Source organism: Phyllostomus discolor, chromosome 3, assembly GCF_004126475.2.
Source record: "Phyllostomus discolor isolate MPI-MPIP mPhyDis1 chromosome 3, mPhyDis1.pri.v3, whole genome shotgun sequence".
NCBI classification, from domain to species: Eukaryota; Metazoa; Chordata; class Mammalia; order Chiroptera; family Phyllostomidae; genus Phyllostomus; species Phyllostomus discolor.
This window is the reverse complement of record NC_040905.2, coordinates 173,394,107-173,414,683: the sequence shown is the minus strand read 5'-3', so window position 1 is coordinate 173,414,683 and position 20,577 is coordinate 173,394,107. Positions and strand designations below refer to the sequence as shown.

At 33.2% G+C, this 20,577-nt stretch overlaps 1 protein-coding gene across 1 annotated transcript in view; it reads right to left on the bottom strand.

The window, feature by feature from the left end:
- The window catches only part of VPS13A (vacuolar protein sorting 13 homolog A), a 217,331-nt gene that overhangs the window by 58,058 nt on the left and 138,696 nt on the right, over window positions 1-20,577 (bottom strand). The window contains exons 46-55 of the mRNA XM_036021769.1: window positions 19,462-19,565; window positions 18,846-19,128; window positions 16,519-16,914; window positions 16,148-16,252; window positions 15,865-16,011; window positions 10,917-11,045; window positions 10,418-10,551; window positions 5,239-5,368; window positions 3,484-3,716; window positions 350-503 (exon numbers count right to left, since the gene is read on the bottom strand). Coding sequence (XP_035877662.1) covers window positions 350-503; window positions 3,484-3,716; window positions 5,239-5,368; window positions 10,418-10,551; window positions 10,917-11,045; window positions 15,865-16,011; window positions 16,148-16,252; window positions 16,519-16,914; window positions 18,846-19,128; window positions 19,462-19,565 — 1,815 coding nt within the window. The remainder of the gene's footprint in view (window positions 1-349; window positions 504-3,483; window positions 3,717-5,238; window positions 5,369-10,417; window positions 10,552-10,916; window positions 11,046-15,864; window positions 16,012-16,147; window positions 16,253-16,518; window positions 16,915-18,845; window positions 19,129-19,461; window positions 19,566-20,577) is intronic.

Below are 20,577 nucleotides of genomic sequence, written 5' to 3'. Positions count from 1 at the left end.
CAATTCACAAAACTACTCAGATATTCCTTACAGTGTGGTTGTATGACTTTTTATGCAAATTTACTAAAATTTACCACAAGCAAGTGATAAAAAATAAAATAATCTTAGAAATAAATAAATAAAAAATAAAAAGCTAGGCATGTTAACCAAGGACCAGCAGATCATTTGCATCTCAAGAGAAAGTCTGAGTTTTTAACAGACAACTATTTAAAATATTTTGTTTAAAGTATGTGTTACAACATTCATTGTTTTACAACAAAATAAGCCTTTCACTAAAAATTCATTAGTGATTAATCTAATTACAACAAATAAATATTAAGACTTCATTATCAGTAGTTAAAAATATTACCGGGATATTAGTGTCCAACTCAGTAACCTTATCTTCTGAAGGTGAAGATTCAATATATTCCTTAAATTCTTTCTCTAATTTCTCAGTGTGCTTTACACTCATTGGCTTCCATCTTGCCTTCTTCTTAGGCTTTGTCTCCCAAACCACATCAGAACTTATATATGAAAGCAAAAATCATGGTACTAATTTATACACATTTACATTTTAACTGGTTTACTACATGAATTACAAAACCTTCAGTAAAAATTCTGCAATATCTTCAATAATAAGCAAGCATATTACAAGTTTAAACACGTGAATTCATTCAAACAATTTATTAAATTCCTACTTATGCACCATTCTAGGTGGTAGGAATACTATCTGTAAACATCTCTCCCATTCTGAAGCTTTATTTTAGCTAAGGACATAAATATAGTAATTCAGCATACTTTAACATATTAGGAGGTGAAATTCTTTTGAAGGAAAAAAAAGCAGGGTAAGGTGGATATGGAATATTGAGATATATAAATTGGGGGGGTTGCCATATTAAAATAGAGTGGTCAACAGGGCTTTAGAAGCCCAAGGCTTTGTCATAGAAGACTTCAAGAATCTTAAAGGAAATTTATCCAGAAGACAATAAGTGAGCATTTCAAGGAGAGGGACCAGTTGGAGCCAAGGCTCCAAAGCACGTGTAGCGTGTGAAGAGGAGGAAGGAGAGTGGCATAACTGGAACACATTAAGAGAAGATGAAGTAAGACAGATTATGAGAGGCCAAACAATGGGAAAGCCTTGTAGGATATTGTAAAGACTTCGAGTTTTACTCTGTGATGAAGAACCACTAATTAATTATGAGAAGATCAGCGACATGATTTGACTTAATCTTTGTTAGGAATACACTGCTGGGATGGGAGAAGAGATAAGCAGATAACTGCTAGAAGCAGACAAACTTGTTAGGAGTTTAATTGCAGTAAGCTGGGAGAAAAATGGTGATGGTTCTGCCTAGGGTAATAGCAGTGAGCTAGTGAAAAGTGGTTAGATTTTATGTATGTTTTGAAGGTAGAGCCAGCACAGAACTTCTAGATGGATTATATGTGGGGTGTGAGATAGAGATGAATCAAGATGACTCTAAAGTTTTTGCCCTAAGCAACTAGAAAGATGTAGTTGTCATTAACTTTAATGGGGAAGCAGGTTTTGGTTAGAAGATCAGGAATTGGGTTTTAAACATATAAAGTTTAAGAAGTCTCTTAGGTATCTGAGTAGAAATTTTGTGTAGGCAATTGGATATATAAGCCTGGAGTTCAAGGGGGAAAATCTGGCTGAAGATGTATTTCTAGAAAATTCTGACATATATGTAGTACTTGAAATCACAAAACTGAAACATAGAAGAGGACTAAGGTTGAGAGCCTCATGGCATCCAATATTGTCTTCTCAGTGGAGAAGACAAGGAACCAACAAATGAGACTAAGAAGGTTGGTACAGAAAGAAAAATCAAGATGGTGAGGAACCCTGAAGTCAAGTCAAAGAAGTGGTTGATAATAGTGCAATGAACCCAGCAATACACTGGTCTCTAGGGTGATTTTGACACCAGTTTCATGGTACATTGACAGCAAAGGCTATTTGGAATAGTTAAAAAAGAACTGAACATAGTGAATACATTTAACTCTTCTGTAATGGACAATACTTTGGGCAGTTCAGCTATAAAAGGAAGCAAATAAGTATGTAGTAGGTAGCAAGGAAATTAGGTTTAAGAAAATTTTTAAGTTGAAAGAAGTAACACTGACAAGAACAATTCAAAAGAGAGCCAAAAATTGTTGATATAGGAGAAAGAAAGAGGAGAATAACTGTGTTGGTGTCTCAGGAGGTAAAAGGGAATATAATACAGTGCAAAAGTAGAAAAAATTATTTAAATAGGAGCACATGATGTGTATATGATAACTGTGGGGAAGTATGTCAGCATAGTAGGTAGGTAATAAATGATGGTGGGTAGGAAGCTGATATTGGGGGGTAGGTCTCTAAAAGTTCCTCTTTGAATGCTTCCATTTTCTCAGTGAAGTGAATGCAAGGTAGTGAGCTATGAGAGGGAATTGGGGTTTAGAAAGACAAAGTATGAAACAATAATGTAGGGAAGACAGAGTGACAGGAAACAAATCTTCACTGAAAAGTTGCTGAAAAATATAGAATAAAAAATCTATCTACATTCTAAAATTACTTCACTCTTTTTCAGTATGTAAGTTATTCAGTTTTGTTAGGTATTCTATTTGCTTATTCCTTCTAAAATTTATATTAACTTAATTAAAAGAAAGGTAGGAAACATATTATTTATTTCCACTTGCACCCACACCACAGCATTGGATATAATAGGCTTAAAATCTGTTGCCTCCTTGACATTTTTGTTTAAATAATAAACACATTTTTTGAGAACAATAAATGTTTTTAACAAAATAGTGTTTAATATTCTGTTTAAGATGGATTCCATTCAATAAGGAGTCAGGGGCATTTCTAGATACATTTAGAGAGAAAAACAAATTTAGATCTGTATTATATACCTTTAATATATCTATTTAATAGTTTAAGTCAAAGGATTGATGAAACTATATTATTGTGGTTATATAGATTAGAATCCAGAAATGCTTTCAAATTAGGAACAAACACTAAATATAATTTTATTTTGAGTTTTTTTATGACTAGGAATAGTAAAGGTATAGGGGAAGAAAAGAATTTCACTAGTGATAACTTATATGGGGAATGATAAAGTATTACTTTATAACATCTTAAAGTACCAAGGTCAAAATAGAACATAATTGTCTTTACTCTTTGAACAACTATTTAAGGAACATCTACAATATACCCTGCATTGTAGTAGGATAACCTTATGACATGTTAAATAAAGTATACTTCTGGTAAGCTGAATAAATCTAACTTTTCAGAGAGCCGAGAGAACGAACAACATAAAGATGGGTTTATAAATTTGATTTTTGATATATTTTTATCTCAAAGGACAAAAAAATCTCAAGTATTTTTAAATTAGCATTACCTTCGTATCAATGGCTAACCAAAACAAAAAGTTAAACTAAATTATTTTACATTTTACAATCACCATTCTTGATACTTAATAACTGATCATTTAAATTTATACAAATTTTAATGCACCTAACCTTGTAATGCCAATATAGGCTACTTCTTGCTTTGTGTAATTGTTGACGAGAGAAATTCCAACATCTTGTAATGCCAAAACAATTTCTTGCTCTGCTAATTCTGCTTTCTCATTTTCATATGTCACTTTAAATACATTTGGATCTTCAGTGAATAAAATAATGCGCTGTAAGCCTTCAAAGAATGAAACTAAATAAATAGTCTTTTTCCCCGAATTTATAGCTGTCATCATATCCTAAAATAAAACCACCAAAAAAAATTAAGAATACATCCCAACCAACATGAAATCTAGAATTCACATTTAAAACAATGAACATAATTATGGGACCTCCTTCATAGAGTCGAACAAACTAAATTAATTATATTTGTATTATACTGGAAGTATACATAATTAGAAACATTTGATATTAGCTTCTGCACTATTATAATAAAATTATTAGGAAGATACATCAATTGTTCTTTTATTTAACATCTTGATAAAATCTAATTAGTCTTCCTGTGTAGATTTATCAATAATGCAAAGTATTATTCTCTCTCCTTTATTCTAAGACCAACCAATATGTTACATGTTTTCAGTTAGAAATTCACATTTTCTCACAGAGCTGAACTAAAGAGGATAAAACATGTCTACCATCTTGACTGCATGCTCTACAAAGCATGGACATTCACCACAGGTGAGTAATTCTGCAGGAAGTCCTTACATATCAGTATGGTGCTGATATCAGTGTCTTGAGGTTCAATGACAAGAAAAATATAGCAAATTATAATAATTAACATAGTTATCCAATAAATTTCTAGTTAAGTAACATTCTGATTAAGAAAAATATACAATATGTGTCATGTTATAATCTACTGAAATGAAAAACTGGAGTTGCTACCATAAAATCACTATCTAGGAAGAGTTATATTACTTATAATTCTTTCTAAAATACAGAGCAGTAAAATTACATTGAGAAGTAAGAAAACTAACTTATTTTCAAATATTCCAAAGTCTGGCGATTACCAGAGTTGAAGATTGAGAGATGAGAGGGAGGTAGGAGAGGGGAAGGGGATAAGTGGTAATGGAAGGAGACTTGACTTAGGGTGGTAAATATACAACACAAAATACAAATGATATCTTTCACATAAAACCTATATAATTTTATTAGCCAATGTCATCCCAATAAATTTAATAAAAAAAATGAAGTCTTTCTAATATTTTGTAGTGGATTTCAATTTTAAAAAAGCTAAATCTGAAATCCATCATTATGACATAAATATGCAAAATTACTAATCAACAGAGTCAAATTAAGACATATTTGGAAAGACTAATAAAATTTTAATGAAACAATTTCTGAAAGCCATTGAAAATGTTACTGGAAAATGATTATATAACTTTCTCATTATGAAAAAACTAATCTATAATCACTTGCTACCAGAAATAAATTCTTTAGTTAGTAGACCCATAGGTGTTCCTTACACAAGTGAAAATAACCTAGGATGACTGTCAGTGAAGAGCTTATCTGTTTATGATGTGAATGCTGAAAGCAACCTCTCTCAGCACAATTTACCTCTATAACATAATGGAAGCAAATAATGATGTAGACAAAGTTAGACTAGTTCCAGTGTGAAACATTCTTGGCTAAGTTAAAGTTTGAACACCACTCTTAAAATCTTTGACAGTTTCTTTTACAAGTGTAAATATAAAACAAGCATTAAACTACCAAGGTTAAAAGAAATACCATTTAAAAATAGCTACCGAGACCACCAATACATACATCCTTTTGTGTCACTTCACCGTAGCATTTCCCACAACTCCATTTCAGGTTTCTAGAGCCCACTGGATCGGCCCACGTATAAAATACTGCTTTTCCAGGAGGGAGAGAATCTTCTATTTCACTGAGAGAACTGACATAAGTAGTAAATACATGCATTAAACTAAGTGTAAGTATATGGATATATAAAGAACCCAAAATAACACTTCATTAATTCTGAGTGCAATAAATGAGATTTATAATAGCTCTGATTAAGAATAGACTGTACATTTTTCCTTATGCAATGGAAAAGTAGTTTTCTAAGAAAATAATGAGAATACTTCAAGGAAAGTATTTGTCCTACATAGGAAATAAAGGTCTTCAGGTCTTTCAAATTATTTTTTCAACTTTTGTGTTAATAGAAATTAATTATGAAAGAAAAATATTCCAATTACTTTACCTTATTTATACTAAATCTGAGAGAATTTAATTGGGTTGGTAACTCTTCCCTAAGTATTGGTTTTGGTCTGGCAAAAAAAATACAGCTCAATTATTTCTAAAAACCTAAGACACAGAATATAAATCTAAGAAATTCAATCAATTCACAAATGGATTACCAGAATAAAAAAAAAAAAACTAGAGAAGTTACAAACCAAATGAATAATAAAATATAACTTTTGTGAGCTGTATAAGTTGATTCTCCAGATTAAAGGACATCATTGGTTATGAGACAAAATTAATAACAACAGAACATCATACTAGAGATATCTTTGTAAACCATTTACATTTTAAGAAAATAAAGAGAAAACAGTCTATAAACATCTAGGAAAATCGAAGTTACACACAAAGTAATAAAAATAAGACTCGTCTTACACTTTTCTAAAATAGTGAATGACAGAAAACAGTGGAGCAATGACTACACAATTTTAAGGAAACAGCTTATGACAAAGGTTTTTGTCAAACTGTCATTAATTTTCATGAATAAGATATTTTCAAACAAGCAATAACATATTATCCACAAAATCTTACTGAAAAAGTAACTCATAGACTTTCTTCCAAGCAATCCAGACATGACTCAAAGTAAAATTTTAAGAACTGAGATGTAGAAATATTAAGCAACTAAACCAGTCAAAAAATCAACTTGTCAATGTTATAAATAAATGCAAATGTGAAAAAAGCCTTGAATGAACATATTTTTTAAAATCTATCCATTTTATGTTAACCTGGATCAAAATCCCAAATTATATTCATAAGACACCAGGAATTTGGAAAGAGGAGTTGAAGAAAATGTAGAAGTATTCCAAATCTTTCATGGGTAGTTAGCAGTCTCAAAATTTAAAATGCGTCAACATCTTTCAGAACAAAAAAGTAATTATCTAGAACAGAAACAGAATGCATGTTTTCCAAACATCACTAGCAGAAAATAATCTACGATATGAAAGTGTAGCAGTGGATCATAAATTAGTTATTATAAGGATTAAAAATAGGTTAAAGATCTTTAAAGGAGTATTTATTTGATAGTGATTCTATATGATGGAATATCATGCATTCATTAAAAATTGTTTTTGAAGTAAGTTTACATACTTACAATAGTTAAAAATGAGACTCAGACAGATGAAAAGAAATAGTAAAACAGTGTGAAAAATGCATTAAAATGTTGACAGCGTTGAGATTCCAGGAATCACAGTTTTCTCACAGCTTTTCTACAGAATTTTAAAAAATTGGCAGATAACACTTTTATGTGCAGGAAACAATTAACAGCCATAGTAACAACAACAAAAATACTGAGGGAAAGGAAAGCATAGGAGATAAAAGCCCTATACCTCTTATATTTTTTATGAAAAAATATCAAATGTAAGTATGTTGAGCAGATAAAATAAAAACTAACCACAGTCCTCAGAATGTTAACTATGGATATGTACATGACTTAAACTCACAAGAAAATGACAATACGATGACAAATGCTTTCATCTACACATGTCAAGGTGCAATCAAAAACTGGGTGTATAGATTAAGGTGGTAAAGGAAGGGATCCCAGGAAAGTGGAGTTTTTCTGGAGGAAATGAAAACCTATACAGGTAAAAACGCATGGAAGGACCCAGAGCATTCAGGAAACAAAGACTTCAGTTGGTCTTAAGTATAGGTTAAGAGTAATGCAACAGAAAGAGAAATGTTTAGAAAGGTAGCCTAGAAACATATTTTATTTTAAAAGAAATGAAAAGCCACTGAAGAACTCTAAACAGGAGAGAGATACGATTATATTTAGTATTTCTAGAAACCTACCTCTAGTGGCAAATAGAGGACTAAATATTAGGAGCCGAAATGACAGGACAGATTAGACAAAAGGAGAAGATGTGAAAAAACAGAGTTTAACTGTTTGGCGTGGTGAGGCAGGGGAAATCCAGGATGACAGGAAGAGATGACACTGTCATTCACAGAGAAGGATCTGGAGGAGGAGAGTTTGCAGCACAATGAGGAGGTCAGTTTTGAATTCGGTTCTTGTGTGGTATTTAGTAGGTGGCAGCCTGAAATATCACAGGTTCCAAGAGCAGGCTGTGTTGGAGTAAAGGTTTGGAGAGCATTGGCACCTAGGACTCTGGATTCAATCAGGCTCTTGATGTAGTAACTACTTGAAATAATTCTAAATCCAAATCTAGTGTTCACTCTTGCAGGCTGTAAAACTGCAAATTTTATGTTTCCATTAAGATTGCAATTTTTTGTTTTGGAATTTCAACACAGGATCAGATTCTAGTTGCTCCCTTATCTCTTACTTTTACAATTAAAACAATCCAGTAGATAAGATTTCTAAAAACTTCATACCTGAATTGTACTATTAAAAAAATAGCAAGGTCAAGAAAAGACTAAGAAGCTTCTACTTGAGCCTCAGCTAGGCTCATCTATGTATCAGAGAATTAAGTTATGATGTGCTACATTGTAAGTAGAACATAAAGAATTAACTCAGCTACTATATATCTAGAATATTACCAGCCATGCACCTACCTTTCACAGAACTGAGAAAATAGTCACTAAAGTCCTTTTCTGTAGGTCTTGATTCTGTGAACACTATTTGGGAAAGATTACTTGAGGTCCATGGATTGTTAGTTTTTTAGAATCCTCACTGAAGGATGTTTATTGATTTTACAGAGAAAGGAAGGGAGGGGGAGGGGTGGGTAGGGGCATGGGGAGACACACACACACACACACACACACACACACACAAACATCGATTGGCTGGCTCCCATACATGCCCTGACTGAGAATGGAACCTGCAACCTAGGTATGTCCTCTGACCAGGAATTAAACTTGCAACCATGTGTGTGTGTGTATGGGGACATTTCAACCAACTGGGCCACTGGGCCAGGGCTGCTTTTGTCATTTTTAATTAATAAATTTATTATTTTATTATATAGATTATCATAAAAAATAAACTTTCCTGTCTCTCAACATCTTCCACAGATGAGAGAACTGACAGGCAAAGAGGGGTTCTAGGTTATGTGCCAGCCCAGCCTTGGGGCCCTCCCTCAATGTTTATTTGAGTCAATGATTAGAACCGTGTATTTAGCAGTGGAAGGAAGGTAGTACATTGATAAATATGGGCCCACTTATAATTGATAGATGAAAACAAACTAAAAAGAGCAGACAAAATAATTTTAAGTTGGTCTGGGACCAGTAAGTACAGGAACAAAAAGTTTCAGCATAACTACAAGGATATAATATCACAGCAAATTGAAACAATGATATTATTAGGAGTCCTGAAATATCAATATATAAATACAGTCTTTAGTGAAGTTTTGAAATGTAGCAGTCCTTTAGCATACACCTCAGCAAGAAGATACCTACTGTTTGAAAAAAAAAACCACTGAAGTTTGAATATTTATATTGTGTTCATTAAAAATACAAAAAAATGGAAAATAGACAAAACAAGGATTAACCCTGACATTTTCCTCACAGAATTCCACAATGATCAAGCTTCTGCCATACTTGCTTCAGTTTTCCTTGTTGTTTTACTGAGGCATTTGAAAATAAATTAAGAGAGAACATACATATGTCTAATACACATATAAAAAGATGCTCATTATCACTAATCATCATAGAAATGCAAATAAAAATCACAATGAGATATCTCCTCACACCTATTAGAATGGCTATTATTTTTTTAAAAAAGGAACAGAAAAGATACAACAAGCATTGGCACGAATGTGGAAAATAGGGTACCCTGGGTACTGCTGGTGGGACTGTAACTAAGTATATAGCCACTGTAAAAAACAGTATGGCATTTCCTCAAAAATTTAAAAATAAAACTAGCACATGATCTAGCAATTCTATTTCTGCACATTTAGCCCCCTCCCCCCAAAAACCCTCAAGAAAACACTGACTCCAAAAGAGTGACACCCATGTTCATTACTGCTTTATCTACAATTGCTAAGACATGGAAATAGTCTAAATGTCCAATGACAGAAGAAGAGATAAACAAAATGTGGTACATGTATACAGTGAAATATTATTCAGCCATATAAAAGGAAAACTTGCCATTTGTGACACCATCCAGATGTATATTGGAAGGACCTTAAGGGTATTATGCTCAGTGAAATAAGTAAGAAAAAGACAAATACCACATGATCTCACTTACATGTGAAATCTTAAAAAAAGAAAAAATAACACAATTTAGAAAACCCAAACACATAAATACAGAAAACAGATGGGTGGAGGGGTGGAGTTGGGGAATAGACAAAATGGGTGAAGGTAGTCAAAAGGCACAAACTTCCAGTTATAAAATAAACGTCATGCAATGTACAGCATTGTGACCACAGAATACTACTGTATTTTTTTAATTGCTAAGAGAGTAAATCTTAAAAGGTCTCATCACAAGAAAAAAATTATAACTATGTATGGTGATGGATGTTAACTAGCTTTGTGGTGATCATTTTGCCATATGCTCAAGTATCAAATCATTCTGTTGCATATCTGAAACTGGTACAATGTTATACATCAATTATACCACAGTTTAACAAGAGAATAGCTATGAAGTCAGTTTTACCCCTACATATCTCAGTATACATTTTTTTAAAAAATAAGAACACAGTTTAATATAGCCACAACACCATTATCAGCGTTTGTATTTTTAAGAAATGATCATAAAGTCAGTGTCTTATCACTTAGACTTTGCTCAAATCAGGTGATACTGCATTTGTGATAATCTTACCTTTGCCTATATTCAATAATGTCTTCCTTAGTGTGATTTATTAACAGGAATGTAGCTGCCCCATCATGATAATCTGAAAATGTAATAACTGTAGAATGCTCAGCCAAGTTAACTTCTGCTATAATACCTCCAAGCTAGAAAAAAAGGGAACAAATATTCTCTAATATGATCATTTCCAAAGAATATTAACATTTAATAATAAAACTATTCATAACTTTTTATTTTATATTGTATGTTTTGGAAACCATGCTCTTAATTATTATATATAGATGTGTCAAATTCCAGATGTATATTTTAGGCACTTCAACTAACTTTCTGTAAAACAAACTGTTTTATGCCTGTCTCCTTTTAGTACTCTTTCCCTTCACAAACACACAAAAAATCTTTGTTCATTTTTGGTGAAAGGAAAAAAATAATGAGAAAATTATTTGATGCAAAAAATTAAATATTAGTAAGTAACATTAGCTTCTTTAATCCTTCCCCCCCAAAAAAATATTACCTCATTATCCAGACGCAATAAAATACAGTTTTCTTGCTTGTTAAAATGTATCTTTTTGGGAGGGCCTTTACTTCTTTCAACTTGAATAAGAAGTGTATTTGAAGCATCCTCAGGCCAAAAGGGGATACACTAAAACATACATATTACATATATTTATTTTTAAAAAACAACAGATTGCATCATAAAGACCTTTATCATTTTAATAAACCCATCAGAGTACACTTAGGATAAAATTAAAGTAAATCTCTTTCAACACTGTTCTAGTTATTGGGTTGTTTACCTAAACAGCTGTAAACTGTCCACTTAGAGATGGGCTGTCACTTGTGGGCCGGGTAAATGAAAGCAGTAATTGGCAGTAAGTTGAAAAGCTACAATACACAGAGATTTTAATGTGGTACAGATCTAGGGAAGGATTAAAATCCAGGAAGTCATCTGAGGAGAGAGCTGGGAATCAAGTGAAATGATAATACAAGCTTAAAACAAGGATATACTCAGTCATGAAAAATCATAATCAGATTGTAGGCATCATTTGGTAATTAAGCAGTAGTCAAAGTACACACAAATGCTGACTCAGGATACGTGTTAAATCCAGAGTTGGGGAAGTTAAATAAGGGTAAAAAGTAAAAGAAGTATTCAAAGTTCAAGTAGGAAATAGGTTCAAAATCTTAACAACAACCTGGATATCAGTGATCTGGAAACCAAACTAAAAGAATAGTGAGTGTACCCAGACAGAAAACGGGGACAATAGGAGCTGGAAACAAAGAAAAGAGCTGAAAGAACAGGAAAGGAGAAGCAAACTTGTCTGAAAGCTACTGTAAACCCTGTCTTAGTGTGATAGGCCCTGACCAGGACTGGGAGCTTCACATATTTCAATGAGACTGTTCATGTGTGACTCTGATTATCACCATATGACCTGGGAACAATGTAGCAGAACTGAGATGTCAAGTCAGTTCTACTCAACCGTAAAAGGTGATTAACAGAACTAGACATGGAACATGGTGAAGGCTATAGGAGGCTGAGAAGGTTCCTCCCAGGGTTTCTTGCAACCTAGCAGAAACTTACCTGGAATACTAATCCAAGTATACTTCCCATAAGCAACAGATGTGTTCTTTGAACATCCCCTAAACTGCTATCTTCTGATAGCCTTCGCCTTAAAAATATGTTTTTATGTTTAGTAAGGTATGCTGTGTATCTTTTAAAAATCTTATGTGCTCCACCTCTTGAGACTAGAGAAAGAAGGAAAGTATTTGTCTTTTGTAGTTGAAAAATAGAAATAATAGATAAGTTTTAACAAATCTACATAGGTAATAATCATGAGTGTAAATCTTAGGGTAAGCTTCGCCATCATAAGCTAAAATTGAAATGTAAAACTTTTAAACTAGCAAAGAAAACCTATCTTAAAAAAGACTAAAAATGAAAATAAAATAAAAAAAGAAGTGTTATTCAGGTTTAACTGCAATTAATGGAAATCGTTCAAGACAGCTATAGATAGGTACTAAAAAGATCCAATAATGTATTAGAAAGACACATATGCAGACAGAACTGTGTAAATAAACAGAGAAAAAGACATGCTTAAAAATCTATAAAGCAAAGCAAGGCTGGAGTTGTAAGGGTAGGAACTGAGACATACAGCTCTGCATCCAACCCAAACCATCCCATAGACTTAAGAGGACACACAGGAACAAGGCAAAAATAGCAATATTGAGCAGCAAATAGTATTGGAGAGCAGACTGGGGGATCACGATTCAAACCCCCAACAGGTCTCCAGTTCACTCAGAGAGCAAAAGCTAAAATCCTTGCAATGGCTTAAAAAGTTCTACATGATTATTCTTCATCACCATTATACCTTGTTCTCTGCTACTTTTCCTCCTTTCAGTAACATTGGCCACTTTTGCTATCCCTCGAACAGGCTAAGTATTCTCCTTCCTTAGGCCACCAGCCCCGGCTGATTCTTCTATCTCTAATGTTCTTCTCCTGATATCTCCATTGCTGAGGAGTCCGGCTCCTGGCTATATGTAATTTTTCAGGTCAGAACATAGTTACAAAGGGGATTTTATCTGGCAGGCCTCACAGTGAACAGACGACCTCCTCATACCAGACTAGGTGCACAGCCAGAGCACTGCATTGTCAAGGACTCAGTCCTACCTCCAGCCAAGCTCAAACATGTATATGATTCCTACCCCAGGCAACTTCATTTGGGTCCCCTTTATTAGGGCCCGTGGCAGAAGCCTTCTGAGCAACCTCTGCAAACTGTGTCAAGACGAGAGAGAAATCTTGAGGTTTCTCTCAGAAACCGAGAAGAGAAAGCTTATTCTCTACTCTGACTCAGAGCTCAGGACTTTTCCACTCATAGCCTTTCCCCCCTGCTTTCTCCCTTCCCCCAGGTCCATAAAAAAGCCTTTTGTTCAGGGCTCCCCTGACAGTGATAAAACCCCCTTATCTGTGCTGATCCACCTGACCACTGACCAATGCTGCTCCTGGGGGGACTCGATGCTTTTTCCAGTTTAGCTTCTTGTTTATACCATCACAGTAGGTAATCAAAAGCTTGACTGTTATATTCATTTAGGTTTGTTGTATTAATCAGCTACTCCAATACCTAGCAGCTCAGCTCCAGCTCAGGTGAACTCCTGAGAATTGCTACCTCTCACATTTCTTCCAAGTCTGTTGAAATTTGACCTCTGAGTCCTATCCTTGACCGCCTTACATAAAATTATAGTTCACCCTTGCTTGTGATAACTCTTACTACTTCCTTGTCTGTCTTATTTTCTTTTCCTCCATTACATTGGTCACCTTTAAACATATTATATATTTTAATAATTGATCATGGCATTATTAATGTATTGTTTTCCTACACCTCCCTTGAAATACAAACTCCATGAGGTCAGGGACTTGTTGCTTTGTTAATATGTATCTATCACGAGCCACACAGGAGTACACAGTAAGTATTTGCTGAAAGAATGTATTAACAGACAGACTTGAAAAAAATAGAGCTTCTAGAAATGAGAAATATAATTATTCAAACAAAAAACCCAACCAAAGGCTTAGAAAGCAGTTTAGACACACTAAAAGTAAAAACTTATGGAAGATATGTATGTAGAATTTATCCAGATTGCAGCAGAGTTATACAGATGAAAAATATAAAAAAGATGTTAGGAGACATGGAAGATAGAATGTAAAAGTCTAGAATATGTTTGATTAAAAGCTCAGAAGGGGAAATGAGAAGACAGGGGAGAGACAATATTTAAAGAAATAATAGTTACAAATTTTCCAGGCAGTATGAAGAATTATTAATCCACAGACCTAGCAGTAAGACATCTCAAACAGGATATATAAAATTTTGGAACCCACATGTGGGTAAACAGTAGTAGGACTACAGAACATCGAACACAGAGACTGAAGGCAGCTAAAGAGAAAAGAAAGATAACCTCCAAAGAAATGACAGAACCACTCCACAAAAAGGGATGCCAAAAAACAGTGAAGGGAAATATACATGCTGAGAAGAACGAGAACTCATTATCAAGAAAAAGTACCACGAAGTAAAGATGATGATAAAAACTGGGGAACATTATGCTAAGTGAAATAAGCCAGGCAGTAAAAGACAAATACCATATGATCTCACCTAAAAGTGGAACCTAATCAAGAAAAAGAACAAGTGAACAAACTATAACCAGAGACACCAAAGAACAAACTGACAGTAACCAGAGGGGATGTGGGAAATGGGAGAAGGGGGAAGGGTTTTCAGGAACAACTATAAAGGACACACGGACAAAACCAAAGAGGGGGCAGGATCAAGGGTGGGAAGTGGGGATGGCTGGGGTGGCGGGGAGTGGTAGGGGAAAATGGAGACAACTGTACTTGAACAACAATAATAACATGTGAACAAAAATTAAAAAATAATTATTTTATTTATTTATTTATTTATTTATTTATTTTAGAGAGGGAAGGGAGGGAGAAAGAGAGAAACATCAATGTGCGGTTGCTGGGGGCCGTGGCCTGAAACCCAGGCATGTGCCCTGACTGGGAATTGAACCTATGATGCTTTGGTTCGCAGCCCATGCTCAATCCACTGAGCTACGCCAGTCAGGGCTTTAAAAAATTATTTAAAAAATCACACAGCCTGGAAGGGCAGAACTGGGAATTAAATGTACAATGCATTCCAGAAAATGTGCCTCTAACTTAAATTCCACACTGCTTTTTGGCAATCTGAGGAATGCATAACGAATTGGAACTATCTCTTTTAAGCAAGTATTATGTTTAAATATAGGTATTAGAGGATTTATTCTCAAAAAAACTTTTATGGATAAACACAAACATTCCATTTTCCTCCAGCAACAGCACAAAGGAAATTCTAAGGGATGCATATCAAGAAGAATGATTCCAGAAGGATGGCTTAAAAGCAAGAAAAGTGAATAAAAATAGTAAACATTCCTCTTATAATCCCAATATATCTAGAATAAAATTTCTTCAAAAGTAAAATATTCTATCAACCTGGGGCAGTGAGTCCTTCAGAAAGTTCTTATCTAGAGGTTTAATAGCTACAGATAGAGTAAAATAAACATTTTTCTTCTAAGTCACTATCACCTTCCTAAAAAAGCTGGTTCACCATGCTCTTTAAAGGCAGCCCTAAGAGCTTCCTGAAGAAAATAAATCATTTCCTTCTGTTTCCTGCATTTATAATGTATCTAGTCTTATTTGAGTCCATTTGGTTAGTAACTGTTAAATGTTTACACCTCCCTTATCAAGCAATATATTCCTAGATGGCAAGGTTTGGGTTTTAATAATTAAATATCTAGGGCTTGGTTTAAATACTCAATGAATGTTCATGGAACTGAAATAAACTTGGGGGGTGCAAGTGGAAAGTTAAAACATAACATTGTAATTTAAGTTATCTAACTTCAAGGAAAAATACAAATCCAAAGACTTATGTTACTGAAATTCATCTACCTACCTGCTCCAAATCAAGAGAGAGCCATTTATCATTTCCTTCTTCAGCCACTGATACACGATACTTGCTTTTGTTTTCAATCATATAAAAAGGGGTAAATGTCACAATTCTGGTAATATTAAAACTGCTAAGGCCAATAGTGACACCAACCTAAGGAAAAAAATATTTTCACAAAAACATTTCAAAAACTATTACATAAAATAACATCCTTAATAATTAAGTAGTCAATAGAGTCAACCGACACAGTTTAGATAGAAGTTTTGTAATGAGCACAGAATGAACTCACTTGATATTCCATTTTCAGGGCTTTACACTTAACTGCTCCATGACTCCCAACAGTATCAATTGAAAACTGATCTGACAATTCACTATCAGTTACCATAAGCTGAACCTAGGAAAAAATATTTCAAATAAATTTCAATTTAGTATCTTTAAAAATTCCAACCTAAACTGATATATTTTTTTGCTTTTTAGTATAAATACTATATTGTTAATGCACTAAACCTTTCCCAATATGAAATTCTACTCTTCACAACCTCAAATATTTAACAAATGTTATTTCTACATGTTTCATAAAATTTTACTCTTCAAAATTCTAAACTCTAGAAAGGACTGATAAATAGCTAAGAAAAATGAAAGTTAAAAAACTTTACATACCTTATTGTTATTAAAAAAGTGCTTGGGCTGAAAAGAAAAGAGAACTGGCATTTTATAATTAGGTGGATGCTTTCGATGAATTCCATCTGCTTTATACTGTAACATTCGACCAGTTTTATTGACCATCCAATAAGGGCTATGAAATGCCACAACTGTCTGGCCAGGATTATAAGTCACATGGATAGCAATATCTAAATCAGTCTTTTCTATTTCTGTAACACAGGTAAAATTGATGAAACTAATATCCTGTTGATTAGGTTTTATATGATATTCACTTTTCCAATCATGATTAAGATAGTCAAGTAGTTTTAAATGTATCTTGGCCTTATCCAGTTGCACAGTACAAATATGGGCAGAACATCCTTCATTTAGAGTAAAAACTCTCTGTTCATTCCCCTGTAATAAAAAAAATATAGTTAAATTTTTAACATTTCAGAATATGTCAAAATTCTACTTGATTCCAAATGCTATACAAAATGCTTTTGAAATATACTTCTGTCAGAACAAGACCGAAGACTTATATTCAAATTCTAACTCTGTCAACTACGTGAATTGTGTACATTATTTGAGATATGAGTTACTGTATTTGTAAAATGGTCTACATGTACTATTGTTAGTATAAATCTAAAGAACACAATGTGAAACTCTGCTGGAACTAATAAACATTATAAAACACTATAATTAGTAAAATATTTAAAAATCTTATCCATTAGTGATTTCAGTTTGGGAAACTACAAAATAATGCAAAATGCATGAGAAAACTGATGGCAATCAAAATAAAAGCAATCCCTACGAATTCCCCTTCTTGATTTTTACATCCCTCACCACCCTTTCCATTATTGTTTTGCATTTTGCGTATCTCTCAAAACTGTTCATTTCTCTCCACCCACACTCCGATTACCTTAGTTTATGTCACCGTGACCTCTCGCTTAAGTCTCCTAACTGTTCTTGTCTCCTTCTAATCCCTTCTCCATACCACAGCTAAATTGTCTTTTTAAAAGCTGATCATATGCTTTGGAAACTAGCAAACAACATATTTCCTAAAAGCATCAAGTGAAAAGTTCTATGAGAACTGCACATAGATGGTACGTCTGGATAATTCACCAGTTTTTCCAACATCTCTAACCTAGCTCCTTACTGTTGTTATCAACGGGAATCTCTTCATCTTAAGGTTTTAAAGTAGTTAGAGCAAAACTAATTTCAATGATTGATTCCTGACATGCTAATGTCCACAGAAGAGAAGAACAATGGTGGTGGCGTCAGAGAGGCATGTAAATGGCAACCACGTGCCTGTCAGGCATTCTACTAAATCCTTCACATACAGTGTTTCACTTGATTTTCCCCATACCCCAATTATGGGAGTTTTATTACTATGCCCATTTTATAAATAAGGATAAATAATTCAGAAAGATACTATAACCTGCCTAAAGACATATACTTAGTAAGTAATACAGCTAGGATTAAATCTCAAAGCTACCTGACAGCAAAGTGCAAATTCTTAGCCACTATGGTATCTACCAAGCATAAGAAAAAGCAGATGTCCTTAAATCATAGATATGTTAACTTCACCCTCCCAAAAAATTTTATAGGAAGTGTATACATATAGTAAATCCCAATGATTAATAATTAATAAACTACAACAAAAACAATAATTAATAGGTTACAATATTTGATAAGCATGGCAAATGTAATATTAATATCCTAAGATCAAATCAGATATAATTTGTTAAAACAGAGTATTTAAAAGAAAAAGCATCTTTATAGGGCATAAAATCCTTTGAGAGAACATGAGGATAATATAATATAATGTAGCAGGGTTTTTTTTCATTTAAGTCTAGTACTTGAATGGAATTTTAATACTAATTCTTGTAATTGCTTTAAAAGTTAGAATCCATCCTTTTAATGGATGATATATGAAATGTACATGCATAGAAAAGATTGAAAAATATTCTAAAACTAAAATGATATTTTCACCTAAAGTACTACCTTCAGATAATGTGATTATAGGCATTTTTTATTATCTCTAATTTCCAAATTTTCTAACAGAAATTTATATTACTTTCATAAATACTTTTAAAATGCCATATCGCATTTGTGTATATTATTTATATTCAGCCTAGTAGCCAAATTTGAAAGGTAAATTAATGGAAAATATTTTTAATCCTCTTTTTATACATGATTTGAAACATTTCCTTTCCATTTGAAGTACTACCTATGACCAGTACTAAAATTTTTATTAGAACAGTAAAAAATTTATTGTTCATATTCTCAAATAACTAAAGCTACAAAATCAAAGGTACAAAGGCATTTTAAAAATTCCAAAATACCTCAATATAATAAGCAATTTTGTAAGGAAGAAGATTTCGCAGTAGGATAGGTGGCCACAAATGTATTATGTATGGTAAGTCCCAACCGTCTTCTGAATACACTGACAGAGATGTTAGATTATCTTTTTCTGGGACAACATTAATAATAAATGGTTTCTTAGAAGGGTTTACAGATCTACAGTTCTTCTTAAGAAAAGTGCCTTCATTTTTTATAATTTCTTCAAAGTCAATTCCTTCACACATTTGATAGTCCTTGTCTTCTGGCTTCAGATAAAAAAGTGATCTGCACAAAAGATTAAAGAATATGTGCTGAAATGCTTTAAAAGGGAATATATTAAATTATATGAATACAGCTTTAGAACAATGAAATTATCTCTCTCCATAATACATTTTTATATTTTCACCGTCTTAGAGATAGGTGAGATAGACAATAGATAGATATCTCCATCTTTCAGAAAACGAATGAAGTTATTTAGCTGTTAAGAGAAGAACATTTTTCTTATAAACTTACTATCTTAAAATGTATGTTTACAATGTATGTAGATATCCTTACCAAATCAGAAACTAAAAATTCTATGAGACTATAGAGCAAACAAAAAGAAAGATAAAGAATCACCTGTAAGATGCTAATGGTATGTTAAATTCATTTCCAGGTGTAGCTATTCCCAGTAAAGTATCCCCTTCATAAACTGAAAGTGGGATTGAAAAATGATTTCTAATCTGGGAAAGAAAAACAAATAACAATTAGTACCATTAATCTAATAAACTAAACACATTTAAAATATATTCCATCTAAACACCCCAACAAAAGAACTATGCAGTAATATTTACCTTGCTTATATAAGTTAGAAATAAAACAAACATGCTATTGTTTTTCCTAGAAATACAAGAAAAATTTTGACAGTTTTATACAAAGGGAACCTCAAACAATGAAACTTTAAAAATCCTAGAAAGAAGTAAGTAGTATCTTCTTGACTTTGAGATAAGTAATAACTTCTTCTTTAAACAAAAATAGTAGAAAAAGTTCAAAGGAAAAAATATTACGTCAAAATTTTAAATGTCTATATGACAAAGTAAAGAACAAGCCTCAGGCTGGGAAATGCCCCTTTTCACACTGCTGTTTTGTGTTATTCATGGATGAGACACAGTGTATTGGGAGGGTATCACAACCAATGAGTAGCATATGACAGTGATATGAAGGTAACATAATTTTGATTATTACATATTATCGGATACACCTACAAACAGTTACAGTTCCCTTTGGAAGGATAAAAACAAATTGGCTAGAAAGACCATTTTCTTATCTTCCTATATCTTACTAAAATTTTACTAATTAAAAAAAGTCATACCAAAACATAAAACATGCTCAATGGGAAATAACATTAAAACGATAATCTTAACTTTACTATATTTTATTTCTGGATATACTGCTAGCCCCACCTATTTTAAACCATACAAATACATTTTGATTTTTTTTTAAAAAATACTTCATTTATTTATTTTTAGACAGAGGGGAAGGGAGGGAGAAAGAAAGGGAGAGAAACACCAATGTGTGGTTGCCCCTGGCATGCCCCCCACCAGGGACTTGGCCCGCAACCCAGGCACATGCCCTGATTGAGGATTGAACCAGCAAACCGTTGGTTTGCAGGCTGGCACTCAGTCTACTGAGCCACACCAGCCAGGGCTATATTTTGATTTCTATAAATACCTATAAGAAACTTAAAATTAATGT